The sequence below is a fragment of the Strix uralensis genome, chromosome 26 (assembly GCF_047716275.1).
Source record: "Strix uralensis isolate ZFMK-TIS-50842 chromosome 26, bStrUra1, whole genome shotgun sequence".
Taxonomy (NCBI): Eukaryota; Metazoa; Chordata; class Aves; order Strigiformes; family Strigidae; genus Strix; species Strix uralensis.
In genome coordinates, this window is record NC_133997.1 from 7,593,609 (window position 1) to 7,609,823 (window position 16,215).

A 16,215-nucleotide genomic window follows, 5' to 3' on the forward strand; every position below is an offset into this window, starting at 1 on the left:
GTGTCCTGATTTGAGACTCAGAAGCAGAGGACCAGCATCCTCTTGTATTAGGTATAATACAAAATATTACTGTTTCCTGAGAGCCTGCTGCTTTTCCATCCGTTGATCGTGATGGGTAAAACACTAACAACGCAATTTAGAATAAAATATTTAGAGGAAATGTCTGGCACCTCTTTGCTGTATCATTTTTTTTCCCCAGGGAGGAAAAACGTTGCAAATTTTTGTCTTGAGTGTATGAGGGGGCTGCAAAAAGCTGCACAATTCAGCCTCAGGTTTGTGCCGTGGCAGGAACGGTTTGGGCTGTTGCATCCCAAGGCGCTGCATCGTGCAGAAAACCGCCTGAGGACTGACAGCCTCCTCTTCCTCTCTTCTTCTTCCCCTCTCCAGGTCAAGCATCCTCCTTCACGCAGCAGCCCCAGGACCAGGTGGTGATCGCTGGGCAGCCCGTGACGCTGCTGTGCGCCATCCCCGAGTATAATGGCATTGTGCTGTGGATTAAAGACGGGCTCGCCCTCGGTGTCGGACGGGATCTCTCAAGTAAGTCGTGCTACTGCCCAACCCAACCGAGGAAAACAGGAGCTCTCCCTGCCCAACAGTGCAGGTGCAGCCACAATATTTATTTTTGAGAATAATATTTTCATTTCAACTACAAAACCTTCCAGCCAGCTCAAACATAAGCATTGAAACTTGGAATAAACAGCACCTTTTTTTCACTCTGACTTGAAACAAAACAGTTGGTTTCCCACAGGTGTGACCTGACCCTTTGGAAAGCCTTGCTTTTGTTTCAGCTGACTTTTGGAAACAAATGTCATGTTTCCAAGATGCAGGCTGAAATGTTTTGTAAATGTTGAAAGTGCCTGTTTTGACATTCTCAAAAAAAACCTAAACAAACAAACAAAAAAACCCAGAAAGTCTCTGTTTGCTTTGGATAAACGTGTTTATTGCGATCCAGCGGAGCCCACAAGTACTTGTGGCTTCCTTAAGCTGCACTTTTGGCAAATTATAGTTTGGTAAGAAAATTCCTCAGATTTCTCGTTACTTAATCCCCGGCACGTATTGTGATTGAGGGTTTATTGCAACTGGTGAAGACTCTGGAACAATAGTGAAGTTGCACAGTTTTATTCTATATATTTTGCTGGGAAATACTGATTTTTTAGTGAAATATTTCACATGATGAAGGGAGGGTGTTTCCTTGAAAGCCAGAAACCCAGGAGGGCACCAAACCCTTCCAGGAGCTGCAGCCCTGTCCCCCCCAGCACAGCAGAGGTTGCACACGTGGGACGGGGCCACTGCTCGACTTGTGCAGAGCACAGGAGGCCTGAGGGGGCTTTTCTCCAAGTCAAGCAGCAGCATTCAGAAACCAGGGGAGGATTCATGTTTCTCGGTCTCCAGGGACCCCGCTCTTCTCTAAAGTGCAATGCCTGCTTTTTCTTTTCCTCTTTCATTTTTAATACATATAATTTCTCATTTCTCAGGCTCACCTGAGTGAGCAGTCCCCTCCTCAGCTGTTTTTCAAAGCTCTGTGCCACAACTTTTACATATATTAGAGAGGTGAGCTTTCCATACAAGACCCTGCAACACGAGCGGGTAACAACAGCTCCACTGAAGTATGTAGCTTATGCGAATGACTTCCACAATTAATGGAGCTGGGGCTGCTTTAAGCAAGAGGAACTGCCAGCTCGCATGATACCAGCTCAGCCAGTCATCTAATTAGCTAACTACAAACAAACCCATCATTTGTATTTCTTGCGGTTCAGGAGAGCAAATCCTGCTGTTGATAGCTTGCGAAACAACAAAAACACAAGAGTGTGCCAGGCTGCCTGTGTTACATAGTGCATTAATCACCAGCGCGGGGAGGGATGGGCTGATGGCAGCCTTCCTTCTGTGGTGCATCAGATGTCTCAAAAGAGAGGGCAGGCTGAGCAGGGCTGTCGGTACCCCCGCAGATCCATGCCCAACCCTTACGGAGACCTTAGAGTGGAGGTATTCCAGGATTTCACCACAAGAATGTGCACTTAAGGAGTTAAGGAAATCCTGTGACCGGTCTTAGAGGAGCCAGAGGTGGTGGAGTTCCTGATGGAAGGGCTTATCCCTTCTAGGGATTTCACAGAATCATCTGGGTTGGGAAAGCCCTTGAAGATCATCCAGTCCAACCATGAACCTCACCCTGACCGTTCCCAACTCCACCAGATCCCTCAGTGCTGGCTCAACCCGACTCTTCAACCCCTCCAGGGATGGGGACTCCCCCCCTGCCCTGGGCAGCCCATTCCAACGCCCAACAACCCCTTCTGCAAAGAAATCCTTCCTAAGAGCCAGTCTGACCCTGCCGTGGCGCGGCTTGAGGCCATTCCCTCTTGGCCTGCCGCTGGTTCCTTGGCTCAAGAGACTCATCCCCCCTCTCTGCACCCTCCTTTCAGGGAGTTGTAGAGGGCCATGAGGTCTCCCCTCAGCCTCCTCTTCTCCAGACTAAACCCCCCCAGTTCCCTCAGCCGCTCCCCATCAGACCTGTGCTCCAGACCCTGCACCAGCTCCGTTGCCCTTCTCTGGACACGCTCGAGTCATTCAATGGCCTTTTTGGAGTGAGGTTTTGCCCAAAACTGAACCCACTCATCGAGGGCCGGCCTCACCAGTGCCGAGTCCAGGGGTGAGATCCCTTCCCTGTCCCTGCTGGCCACGCTATTGCTGATAGAAGCCAGGATACCATTGGCCTTCTTGGCCTCCTGGACACACTGCTAATGCCAATGCTAATTTCAGCTAATGCTCCTTCATCAGCACTTCGGTTTTGAACTCTTAGGGCAGTCTCCTCCACGAATTTGTAAGGCCTCTCTCTGCCAAGGAGGGGAAGAAGCTGCCCTGGCTCCTGGGCATTTGCCGAGGGCTGACTGGGGCTCTGAATCCAAGCTCTATACTCGTCCTCCTCAGACTCGTGGCTCTAGCTGCCTCCTGACTCGTGTTTTGCATTCTGCAGGTTATCCACGTTATCTGGTCGTAGGAGACCACCTGTCTGGAGAACATCACTTGAAAATCCTGAGAGCTGATCTCCAAGATGACGCCGTCTACGAATGTCAGGCCATTCAAGCAGCCATCCGATCCAGACCTGCCCGGCTGACTGTTCTCGGTAAGTCCCATCTCCCCGTCATATTGGATGTTGTTTGCTTCTTTTCTTTTTGTCCTCACGGTCGCACTGAGAGGCTTTTTGACAAAATGTTTTGTTGCTAAATCAAGAGGACTGGCAATTAATCCATCGTGAGAGTGACGGGGGTGCATCTTGATCCTGAGAACGGTAGCAAAGGAAGCTGTTTAGGGAGTACAGCAATTCTGGGATCAGTAACACAGGCACAGAATGTTTGGTACTTCAGCTCTACAAATACACATGCCAATTCAAGAGTGTATGTGCATAAATTTAAGGATATGAAGAGTGTTGGTGCCATCAGTGCGATACACGTTACCCTTGCTGCAGTGCTGTTCTGCAGCAGGACCAGGAGGGCTACACCACTTGAGAAAAAGCTGATTTTCATACTGTCTTCATACTCTTTTCAGACATATCTTTTAGCATCGTGCGTTTCTCAGGAATTGATCTTTCCCACACGCAGCACAGGAGGATGCTGCCTGGGACGGCAAACAGGGGACGGCTCCCAACATCTTGTGAAGACCCTTTTTGTGGGAGAGATGGGAGAATGGAAAGGGCTTTGTTCCCAGGCTGGCAAAGAGGTTGTAAATGCTTATTGGGAGCGCTGGGAAAAGGCAGGCTGCCTCAGTGAGACTTCCCTGAATGGGTGTGGCTTCAGAGAAGTCAATCAAAATGGCATTTTTCTTGAAAAGCTCAGACAAAAAACAGTCTGTATTGCTCCCAAATACATCCTGATTATTCAGCCCCCGAAGCGAAGCTATTTACATCTTCAAGTTTGTTTAAATTGAAGTTTGGATTTGTTTTTTCCTTGTTGGGTTTTTTCCTGCTCAATTTTTAGGGAAAACAAGTTCTTAAAAAAAGTTCCAAACCAAGAGTTTTAGTGCTTTTAGTCAGATCAATGCTAATTAGCCTTAAGCAGCCAAGAAAAGTGAATGAAGGTACTAGTTGTGGTTGAAGGTGCACCTCATTGGAGTCTGCACACCACTGCCAAAATGAGTCTCAATTTCCAGCTTGTCATCTCTCCTGCATTTGTTTTCCTCTCCACAACCCTACAAAGTACCCTACCCCCAAACTTACACAACTGCCATCTCTTCCTTCCCTGACCCCGAAGATAATGATGATTTTCTTTTGATCCATCCTTCTGCTCAATCAACCCTTTGCAGCAGCTCAGAGCTCTGACATGTGCCCACACATGAAAGAAGCCTGCAAATGAATCGGAAAGCAGAGCGTGGCTGTCAGGGGGGCTCCCTCGCTTACCGACAACCTCTGCAAGCTGTGTCGCCTTCCCTTCCTTTGCCTGGGCTCCCTCCTTCTGTTGTGAAGGCAGAATATGTTGCTGGAGCCAGACAAAAGAAATAATGTTATTTAATTAGAGCTAAAGATTTCAAAACTAATTTAGTCCCAGGGCGCACGGGCGTACGTCAGAGCTCAGAGCTGCTGCAAAGCGTTGATTGAACAGAGTGATGTTTTTATGGATCAAAAGGAAATCATTATTATCTTTGGGGTTATGGAATGTGTTGAATAGATGGTAGTTAATGTTTATGTGAATATACATGGTAGTTGCTAATTGGTACATTTACCTAAGATGTTCAGCAAGTTATATTTACAGAGTGTTTTCCTTTTAAAAAAAATAAAGTTATAGCGCGTTCAACTTAAACCCGATCGATAAGAAAATGGGTCTTTGCAACCCATCAGTGGCACATCTTTCACTTCCGATGTATTTATGCAGATGTCCTGGGGAAATTTCAGGCTGGTTGGGGAGGAGTGAGTGATAATCCACACCCTGGGAAAGGGGCTGGGAGGTCATTAGCAGTCAGCAGCTTGCACTTTGATACTCTGCAGCAGGATGGTGTGTCCTGCCGCACCGGCACCGTAGGCCGATGTTGCCGTGGATGGTCCGTGGCCTGCGTTTTAACCAGCCCAATGGAGGGGAGTAGAAATGGCACGTGAAGAGTAGAAGCCTCCAACAGCCCGTGTGTTAAGAGCTAGCACTGGCTCCTGACAGCCGCTTACAGCGTGCAGTGCATCAAGCTAAACTTGGTGTGCATTAGGGAGGCAGAGCGCGTGTTTGTACAGGAAAATGGAGAGATGTTTTCCGTGGTTACAGATGTGTGTTGCCACCAGCTGTGCAAATGTTTCTCCTCTTTGGATCGGTGCGTGCCAACGCAACGAGCCTGCTTTAGTCCTGAGCTAAGCCGCCGTCTCCAGAGGGACGTGGATCTCCCAAATTTCATCTTGCTGGGTTAGGAGGGGATGTGACCAGCCACCTGAGCCACCTCATTTGGAGAATGTGGGGTGTTCCTTCACCCCAGTCTGCCCAGCTTCACCTGAGGCTGCAGGCCTCGCCTAAGCGGGAGAGGAACCCTAAGCTGTGCCCGGATCTGTGTGCAAACCCCACAGCTCTCGAGGAAACAATTTGTCACAGCCGGAGCAGAGCTGGGAGGCTCTCGTGGCTGGGAGCCCATCGTCTGCTGCTGGGTGTGCCAATGACTCAAGGAGCTCGTCAGCCAGCCGGGGATGTTGGAGGCAGTTCTGGGGAACCTCATCCCACTCTATCACACCCCAGCCTTGTCTCTGGAAAATACCTTGCCTGGCTTCTTTTTGCATGAGTCTGTGCTGCCTTGTCTGTTCTTGCCAACTTTTCCACTTCCTTGGTATCAAGAAATCCCCTAATGCCTCCCAATTCAGTTTCCAACTGCTGTCATTCATGTCTGACAACAGCTTTATGGGGCTGATGCCTTCTTCTTCCCTGCTCAGATGCAGAGCTACACCATATTTTAATTAAATATTTAAGGTTTTGTCACATTGTTTTCAAATCTACATGGTTAAATGTAGTGGAACAGATCATTCCATAGCCTTGGAAGTCCAAACATTCAAACAGATGAGCCTATTAGTGTCATCAGTTTTGGGGAAAATCTTTGCTTTGTGGAGTCTCAGGGACAGATACTGCTCAAGAACCTGGCTAACTCATCCCAAAGCTGAAGGACCTTCCTCCAGGTCTCCCTCACCTTCTCTCCTACCACTGCCCAAATTGTCCAGGGAAGGAGCCGCTGCTCTCTCTCCAAGGGTCGTCTGCCCCAGCAGGGAAGGCAGTGGCTGATAAAGGTGATGAGATGGGATTTGGGAGATACAGAGCATCCACGTTTTCTGCAAGCAAAGGATGTCAGGGCAGCAGTTTGGCAGGGGAGCCCGAGCCAGGCAGGCTTTGGGAAACCACTGGAGGGCTATTTACTACCTGATACGTCTTTAGTGGCAGGGCTTCTTAATTTATGATCTATTTAACTAAGCCAGGATATTAATTAAATAAAGTAAGAGCCTGATTAGGACTTGGAGAAATTTAAAAATAAAATCAGACAGCAATCGAGTGAAATTGCAAAGCAAACACTTTGGCTGTAACCACTGGAGAGTTCCCTCCAGTCTTCCATCAAAGCTCGGAGCAGGGAGGGCAAATACAGGAGATTATATAGCCAACAGATGTGTGTTGTTAAAATATGCATCTGCCAGCCGTGTAGTTTAAGGAGCCAGAGGGCTAGCTTGTGGATCCTCCTGCACTCGGGGGACCGTGAATGAATTCGAGGCCCCGCCAGACAAGCTGGGATTTGCAGACACGTTAATTAGTGTTGAGTTCCCAGATCTCGAAGGCAGCCGAGCGAGGAGCAACTTTGAAGAGAGCGTTGGCTTCCCTGGGAGGGAGTGGAGGGGAGGGGAAGGGGGAGACCCGCCTCGCCGAGCTCATCTGGCAGCGGTGGCGTTGCAAAGCCTCAGCCCGGGATGGCCGGGGGCAGACAGGACCCGCGGGGCCAGGAGGGGGGTCAAGATGGATGGTGAGGTCTCGGGGAAGCTGGGTGGTAGCGTGGTTGCTCCTTCCGTCTTGGCAGGAGCATCCCAAGCCTGTCCTGGTCTGTGGCCCTCCCCAGCATGAGGTGCAATGCCTCCAGCCCCGCCTTGTGCCACGGGCTGTCCCAGCAAGCTCCTGCACACCACTAGCTCTGCAGCTTGGCACAGGGAAAGGGTTGGTCCCAGAGAGATGCTGGTGAGAGCTTGGTGACGACCACAACAAGGGGACCGTGGGGGTGGGAGGGGGGAGGCAGAGGAGCTACTTCCAGAGACTTAAGGTGAATAATTGATAGGCAATTAACTTGTACGTTCACCTTTTATCGTCTAATTCCCTGTCTCCTCCCCCTCCACGGCTTCCTCTAATATTAAGTCTGCCTTCATGTGTGTCCCATTAGAAATAAAGCTTTCTTAAATCAACATGAATTATTTAACACTATAGATTAAGTTAATTTGAAGTGAGAGCTCCTGTCTTTTAAGATGGCAGAAGTCAGGGACAGGAGAAGAGGAGGATCACCTAGGTGTCAAGTGTGTTCACATTCAATCACGACCCTTTTCCTATTTTTATTTGTTTTAATTCCAATGTCTCTTTCTAGCCGAGTCTTTCCAGTCCTCCCCTGCAGAGCAGAGTAAGCTATTTCCATTACCAAAATGATCACTGGCAGCTTGAGACATCTGCATTTCCCAGCTTTCCTGCTCTTTAGCGAAGTTTGATCAGACAATAAAAAGGCTGTAGCCTGGGAAAGGCCATTTTTCAATATTTGTTTGTAATGCTGAGCTGCAATGAGAAAATGTGGACTAGGTGATGTTTCAAAACCAGAAACAGTTCAGCTTGGAACCATCTCAAGTATTTTTCCCTACTTTTTACAAAATTCAATTCTCTGAATGCAAAATTCAGCCTAAACCAGCCTGTAGAGTCAGGATGTCAATTCAGAACACAAAAAAAAAAAAGAAAAGGAAGTGATGAAAATGTGATCATTGTCTTCCAGACAGTCTCTTCTCCTTGAAAAAGTTTGGGTCTCCACGAAGCTGCATTTTCTGCTGGGAATATATTCAGTGGCAAAATAGCAACCGAGTCTACTGAGAATGAAACAGAAACATCAAACAATCGAGCACAAATCCCAAATAACCTAAATATTTGATGTCATGTCTGAGCAGCTTAAGTTTACAGCGCTCTGAGCCGGCTCCTTTTGATAGCAGAGGGTGGATGGGTTTCCTTGCTGGCATCCCTGCGTGGCTCCCAGGCTGGGAAGGCGTCTCCGCAGGCTTGACCGTCCCCAGCCAGGTAAACCCGGGGTCTCAGAGGTACTTGGTGCTGTACAAATTCATTGTAAAAGTCAAACTCTGCCTCGTGCGGTCTATAGCTGGAAAAACAGGTCAAAGAGAGGTACCGCGTGCTAAAAAGCCAGCTCTGGGGATGGGGCTTCCCACCCCACGGGCGTTGGGAAGTGCTGCTCTTCCCCCATTTCGGAGGGGTTTGCACCTTGCTGTCTGGAGGAGGATGGCAGGGCAGCATCCGCCGGGCTCCACTCTCCTTGCTTGGAAGGAGACAAGCAAAATTGATTCACTTACATCCCCATTAAGCACATCTTAGCTGGCTGCGTGGCGCTGGGGTGAAATCCTGTACGGGATGTGTCCACTGGCCTCAGGCTCTGCTGTAGAATAACGACTTGCTGATGACACAAATGCGGGGAGAGGAAAGGGCTGTGTTTCACATGACAGATATACCCGCTGTTCTGCTGCTTTAGCCGTGCCGTTGTAGAGCTGCTAAGATAAAGTGTAGCTCAGTGTGACCAGTCACCCTGAAAATGTGAACAGCCCCTTCCCTAAGGATCCTGGAGGGAATTTCCCGCTGGTCACTGGGAAACCTGGAGCTTTTGCAAAGGGCAGCCCAGTTCGCACGCTGCTCGTGACAGCACCCTGATGGGCATAAAGCCTGTCCCAGTCCAATAGGCACAGTTAACACGCTACTGTGTGACCAGGAAATTTAAAAATATATGTGTATATTCATCAAATGCATTAAAAATGGTAAATATCCTTCCTAGCAAAACCGGGCTGTACCTGAACAACGTCTGGTGTTTAACCGCACGGAGGGAAGTTCATCTGGGCCAGGCCAGCACTGAGCAGATGCTGCCTCTGCTCCCTCAAACCCAGGTCCGGTGTTATCAGCTCACCACTTTATGAGTAGTCTTGCAATATTCGTGTTTTCTTAAAGCCCTGGGCCCCAGGGTTAGGTGATACCACAAGAGTTTTCTTGTTCTGTACGTAAATTAATGGCTAGCCTTCGGCACCGCAGAGCCGGGCTTGAATACTGAAGGAAGATTTGTGTGCCTGGAAGCGCATCTGTTTTCTTTGAACTGTATCACTTGGTCTACCAGCAGATACCACCTCTCCCATCAAACTTCACCTTGCTTCTATCCTCAGAGCCGCAACAGCATTCCTGCCTGAATGCTGAAGACTGAAGGACCACAGCGTAAATAGGAAGAGACACGGTTAGAAATGATTAATGTTCGGATTCTTGCACCAATCTGCGATTTCTTGTCTTGATGTGGGGAGGGCCTGACCCGTATTTTTATCAAACAGGAAGCACTTGGCTTCTCTATGCAGAGTCTGCTGGTCTGTACCGAACTGATGGATGCAAAGCACATAGAGCTGATAAAAAGCCTTCCTGATTCTCTGTCATCCCTTCAGATGCAGTGGTGGCTGCATCCCTTCGCCCTCTTCCCAGCTCCTCTTGCTGGCTCTGCCCCTTGCACAGGAGCTGTGAGCAATTACTCCTGGCTACGATGGCCGTGAAGTCGCCATGAAATGGTGGGGGGGTGCTTGCCGTGTGTCAAAATCCCTCCATCCCGCTGTGCTCATCGCTCGCACCACTGCGTCTGCGCCGCCTCCCGCTCCAGGCACAAACCTCTCTCTGCACGTTGCCCCCAAATCCTCCCTGGTTTGCACGAGGCGGCCGGGAGCCAGCGCTCCCTCCGCATCACACCAGCCTTTCCCCTTCGCATCGTACACTGCATCGAACGGCTCCAGCTCCGCGCAGGGCCTGCGGACGGGGGAGATTATTCTGCTTGATGCCCTTTCGGATCACTGACACCTTGCATTCTGCATCCCACCAACAAACCCCACGCACGTGCAAATCTCTCTTTGCTTTGCACGCCTACGCGCGTTTCTCCCTCGTGCCAATCAAGACAAAACTCCCCCATCTGTATCCTACCCGCGCTCCTCTGTGTCCGCATTGTGCAGCTCCTTTTGTGCCTCTCAGGCACGCGCGCACGAGGCCGTATGGATTGCAGCGCTCTGCGTTGGGGCTGCGCTCGGGGGCTGCTCAGTCGAGGGATCTGTCACCACTGGGAACTTGGTAGGTTGTTAGTGACCTGACAAAAGTATTGACTCCCTCTCCCCTTGTCAGCTGGCAGAGAAGAATGAGGCCCTCGAAGCGTGACATCACCTGAGCGACAGCCCCCGCTTTCTTATCGATCCCCCCTAATGAAAAATGAACCTGAGGCTCGGCAGGGGCAGGGCCGGCCACAAAAGCAGAGAAAACGCTTTGGGAGAGGATGCAAAAAGCGGCTGTTGAGGTTTTCAGCTGGAGGCTGCCCACCCACCCCAGCTCTCTGCTTGTGGCCAGCCCGGAGGGATGTGTTTGCTTGGGTCTGAGAGCTTTGCCAGCCCTATCCTGGGTTGCTTTCTTCATGTCTTGCATTTCCCCACCGTCCTTTAAGTGTTGTCCAGCGTTGCACCCGCTGGGCCCGTTTCTGCCAGTCATGATAGAGTTCAGGCTTCCTAGGACAGCTCCCAGCTGCAACCACCGTCCTCCGCAGGTCATGGCAGAGAAAGGCTTGGTGAACCCTGGGCTGAATCTCTCTTCCCGTTACAAATCCATCACAATGCTGGCTGTTCCTGGCGTTCCCGAGCAGCGTTTGCTTTTGAAACATCTTTCAGCATGTCTGACAAGTGTCATCTTTCCATCCAATGGTAGGACAGGGGTGGCTTTGGGGCTGTGGCATTCCTTTTAGCTCAACGTGGGCTTCAAAACTGGAGAGCCACATCTTAATGACTGACCTGTGGGTGTCCTTTGTAATTGATAGGCAAATAGCCTCCCCTGCCCCAGGACATTCAGCTCATGCTGAGGTGGAGGTTGGACAGATGGCCCTCTGGAAGAGGCTGTTACTCTTTTTTGATGTTAAAAGGTGCCTGGCCACGCTCAAATTAGGAGTTGACATCTTAAGTGTGTCTGGGATGACAGCAACCACCCTGCTGCTTCCCAAGAGCCTGTTTTGGGCCGGTGCTTCCTTGCTGGGGTGTGCAAAGAGTTCTGGCTGCAGGGTCCATGCAGTCCCTGCCCAGGCTGGTGTTAGAAGCTGCCGGGAGATGAGTATTTCCATAATTCACTAGTCAGTGGCCTGGTTTCGCAGGACTAGGCCATGATGGGGGTGCTGAGCTATGACGGGGTGTGGGAGGCAGTACCCCAGACACTGCCGTAAATGCACAGTACCTAAAGGGATCACTTAGGTGATAAATCACAAACAAAGGACCAGTTTAGGTGGCAAAGAGAGGTGGCAAGCATGGACATGGCGTTGAATGAGCCATCCAGGACTCCTCTCTCCAGCCTCCCCCCTGCTCCTGGACATGAGGCTGAGGCTCTCCCCTGGGGACAGGCATGAAGCCGCACTATCGGGTTCCTCTAACATGCTCAACTCTGACCTCCGCGGGGAGAGACAAGGGATTCATGGCAAATTATGGATTTAACACCTATGATGAATCTCCATTACCACGTGAAATGAGAAAGGAAAATGTAGCTAAATGGAAGATCTCCCCTGGGCAGCAAGAGATTGCAACTTATGAGAGGCTGGGGAAAAATGGAAAAAAAAAAAAAAAAAGGAAAAAAAAAAGCAGGAGCTAGGAAAAACCTTGTTTCTTTAAATATTGCAAAACCTTTATAAGCCACTGCTTGCAGGCTAGTAGGGACATGGATTAAAGGCAAGGGCTCAGACCTGTGACACATCAGAGGTTTCCAACTCTATCCCTTCCCCTTCTCATGATGAGTGGAAATAAAATATCATTGGGTACTGGTTCCTCAGGAGCTCAGGACTGCTGGTCCCCAGCACCTGGGCCCAAGACCCACCCTTCATCACAGCACTGAGGGTAGCCTGGCCCTGCATCAGTTATCTCCCTTCGGGAAACACCAGTAGAACATCCTTCCCTGGCAAGTGCACCAGTGCCTTCCACCTTAGACGCGGGCCCTGACTCCCAAACATGTGGCTCCTGGGGTCCCCACGACCGTAGCATCCACCCCTTGCTGCCCACCACTTCAGTGGCTGCTTCCACGGAGTTAATCCCTCTCTTGGGGCACCAGAGCAACCGGCTCTCTGGTAGTGGCAGTGACCCAAGGAGTGACTGATAGTTCCGAGGCTCCTCTTGAGCTGGGTGTGGGAAGCAGAAACTGAAGTGGAAACGTCACACTGGGGATAAAGGAGCTGGAGATGAATTCCCACAGGGAGGAGCTGTCAGTACCTGGTGGCCAGGTGGCTTTGATAGAGATGCAGGAAAGAAGATGGGGTTTAGTGACACAATCTGGGCTTAGCACTGGTGGGAAAACCAGGGAAGGGGCACCCAGCGTGCCACCTGCTTGGCTTGTCCTCCTGGCTGTATGGGCGGGAAGGGAATCCGGTGATTTATGGCCTGGATGGAAACACGAGTCCCAGGTGCTGCCAAAGCCTCCATGTGCGACCTTGATCAAGTCCTTCAGGCTCAGATCCCTCCCTTAAAGAAACGGAAAAAGGACCGGGGTGAAGCAGAAACAGGAAACTTTGGGTTATGGACACGATCTGCCTTGTAGCCTGAGTTCGTTGCGGTTACGGCTGTGATGTGGATGACATCCAGGAGGTTTTGTGCAGTCGGTTATTTCTGGGGTTGGGCAGCAGCCAAGCAGAAATGCTGCAGAGTCATAGTTTTGGGGAAAAGTGTCTATATTCTCCTTTGAGTCATAAATCATGTAGGAACTGAACTCTCCTCCCTGTGACCCAGCAGCACACAAGGGATCCTCTTATTGTCCTTAAGTCCGGGCAGCACAGTGGGGATGTACGCCGGACAGCTCGCGATGGGTTCGGCTAATCCGGGGAGCATCCGCATGCCCGAGATGGCTGTTTCTTATTCAGGTTGTTGCTAAGGAAGTCTGCAGAGATTTCTCGTAGTGGGTGAGAAGTGACTTTCAAATCAGAGGCAGCATGAAAAATTGCAATGGGAAAATACGGTCTTTCATGATATCACATTTAATTGCAAACAAAGACAAAAATCCCACCTCTCGCATTTGGTTCACCAGCGAAAGCCCAGATACCAGCTGCCCCGTTATGTGTTTGATTCCAACTGGTAGGTTTAAAAGATGCAGAAGGTATTTAATGATAATGATAATGATTTACATTTATATAGTGCCTTGTATCTACTGGGATCACAAAGTGCTTTATATATCTATGGATAAAAATATACTGGATAACAAGCACTCCATCCATCACCAAATCACAGCCACTTCCCCAGCTAGGCAGCAAGCTGTTCAGGAAAGAGCTGCTGCATTTCCAGAGCCGCTCTCCCTCCTCGCTGCTACGGCACTCGGGGTGCTGTACGGTAATTTTGTAATAAAACCAGGTGATAAAAACACTTTAAAAACAACAGTGTCATAAAAAGAAGAACCCTCGCTGTCATAAAACTGCACGCAGCAGAACAGAGGGGAAACTTGAAAGGGAGAAGGTTATAAATAGGGACTGTCGCTGTCATGGAAATCGGCTCTGGAGGGGAGATGTCTTACAGCTTGGCCAGCAGCGGCAGCTCCAAAGGGCAGGTGGAGTCAGAGCTGGGTGGAGAGGGACCTCCCAAGCTTAGTTTGGAGGTGACAATGCAGGGAAAATTCCTGACACAGGCTTGAAGGATGCTTCTGCCTGCCTGCCCTGCTTCATCCTGCTGCGGAGCAGGTCTCCTGTGGGTTGGGTGTGATCCAGCCGCCGTCCTCCTCCGGCTTCCTGAGCGAGCGAGCTCTGCCGGAGGCACCGGCTGAACGCTGGCGTCTCTCCTAGGAGGCGTGGAGCCTCGCTAGCCCAACATCCACCCCCTGAAAGGAGTCGCTTGGTCGAGACCCTTTGGTGGCAGCATCTCGCTCAGCTGGGTCTTGGGAGGCAGGCGAGGGGAGGGGAGGAAGGAAGGGAGAGAGAAATTGAGGCTCTTAGAGATATTCATTCAAAATTCATAGGCGCAAAATTGCAGTCTGCATGGATTTGTTTCCTTTTGGAAATTACAGGAAACTACAGGCACCAACAACTGTTATTCAAATAGCCACTTTAGATGATTAGGATGGCAGGAGGCTGTACTTACACATGCAGACCCAATATAATCAGACGCGAGGCAGGGTGGGAAGGCAGGGCCAGGCAGAGGGAAGCTGAAGGAGCTTATAAGCGTAAGCAGGCAGCAGGGCGGCTCTGCAGGAAGAGGCACGGGGCCGAATCCAGCTCCGCCGCTGTGGTCTGAAGCAGGAGCATCCCATTAGCTTCCCTGGGTTGGAGAGCTGGCAGGTTGGGGATGATGAGGGAGAGCGCAGAGCTGGGTGATGATTCCTGGAGGAAGTTTCACCCCCGTCGTGAGCCGGCAGGCTGCAGGCAGGTAGTGCACAGGTCACCACCCTTCCCTCCTGCCTGCAGGCAGGGCTCTCCTCTCCCCTGCACGTGCTCATGGCCCCGAAATGCACGCTCCTCATCCCCTAGTCCCTCGCCTTCTTGCACAAGCGTGCAGGATGACTCCTCAGCCTGTTATAAATCAAGAAGGAAAGTTTTTACCCACTCTGTATTTATTCAGAAAATAAATAAATAAAACCGCGCGTGCGCGCAAAACCCAGAGCAAATATTGTTTTGAGGACTGGCCTGAGGGTCAACAACGAAACACAGGCAAAACATCTGAGCCACTGAAGGGTGGAAATTGTATAATGAAAATAGACTCTGCAGCACAAGCGGAGAGGAGAGACTCCCAGCTTTTTATCTGGAGAGCTGTTTCTTTTACTTTTACAATGTTTCTCTGGGATACCAGTGGTGTCGTGCGGTGCAGAGCCGCCAAGAGCATCTCATCCTCTCCCTCGCCGCTCGCGGCAGCGTCTCCCGCTCAACCAACCCCTCTCTCCATGAGGCTGAGCCTCCTTCCTGCGGATGGACGGCTTCCAGCAACCTGCCGCGTCTTCGCGAGTCGCTCAAGGTGTTTGTAAATGTTTGCACACAGGCGAGCGTCCCATCTGCGGGTGTGTTGGGCACGCGTTGGCAGCCGCGAAACACGTGGCTTGGCAAGGTTTTAGCTGGAAGCGCCTGCAGCGAGCGGCAGGCACGCGGCACCCAGCGCGTCGCTGCAGGGCTGGACCCGAATACGATCCCTCCGGGGCCCTGAGCTGGCCAGACCCACATCCTCAGCGATGCAAGAGCCCTTCTCTGTGCCCAGCTCCTTTCCCTGGCTACAAGGTCACAGAGGACTCGATGTACTATCAAGCTCTCCTGGCTCATCCTGGCAGGCAAGCCTTGTTCTGAAGCACCTGGGTGCTGGACAAAGGTGGATGGGCATGTCTTGGAAGGGAGGGCGACCTAAAAACCAGAGCAGGAGGTCTTGAAGGGGCTAATTTCCAAGCACAGCCAACTCAGAAGGAAGCTTTGACACCTTCCATGGGTAAGGAGACCTTTGCAAAACCTCTAGGCTCTCCTTAAACGCGGGCAGCAATCAGCTGGACCCCTGCTTCTCCCTCCCTGGTGCTTTTTGGGGTGACCTTGAGAGTGTATTGGCTGGACGCAGATGCTGATGAGCTGCTTTGCACACGCCAGCTTCCCCTTCTTGTCTTTACAAGTGCTTTTCTCTTATCTGGTAGTATTTTGCAAAACTTCACAAGCTTTTAGTGGCAAGACTTTTGCTAAGAGGCTGTTGATAAATCTGGAGTAGACGGCAGGAAGGCTTTAGTGCAGTATTCTCTTCCTTTCCATTGGAAAAAGCCGCTTATCTGCTTTGGAGAATACAGGTTCTTCCTCCTTATCCACGCTGAAATCTTATCTAAACTGGTTCAGGTGGCGGAGCTGAGAGAAGGAAATAATTAAGCAAGAGACGGGTGAAATGCTGACATTATTATTACTTAAATGGCCTAAACCTTTTACCTCGTGTATTTTTTTTTTATTTTACTTTTTTTTACTGCTGGTGACACATAACAAGGAAGAAATCTGTTTTTCCAGGTTATCTTACCC

The 16,215-nt window shown here is 50.4% G+C and overlaps 1 protein-coding gene across 4 annotated transcripts in view; it reads left to right on the forward strand.

Moving 5' to 3' along the window:
- KIRREL3 (kirre like nephrin family adhesion molecule 3) overlaps positions 1–16,215 on the forward strand; it is a 356,368-nt gene that overhangs the window by 246,629 nt on the left and 93,524 nt on the right. For all 4 annotated transcript variants that reach the window (XM_074851070.1, XM_074851068.1, XM_074851069.1 and 1 more), the window contains exons 3-4: positions 388–537; positions 2,969–3,118. In XM_074851070.1, coding sequence (XP_074707171.1) covers positions 388–537; positions 2,969–3,118 — 300 coding nt within the window. The remainder of the gene's footprint in view (positions 1–387; positions 538–2,968; positions 3,119–16,215) is intronic.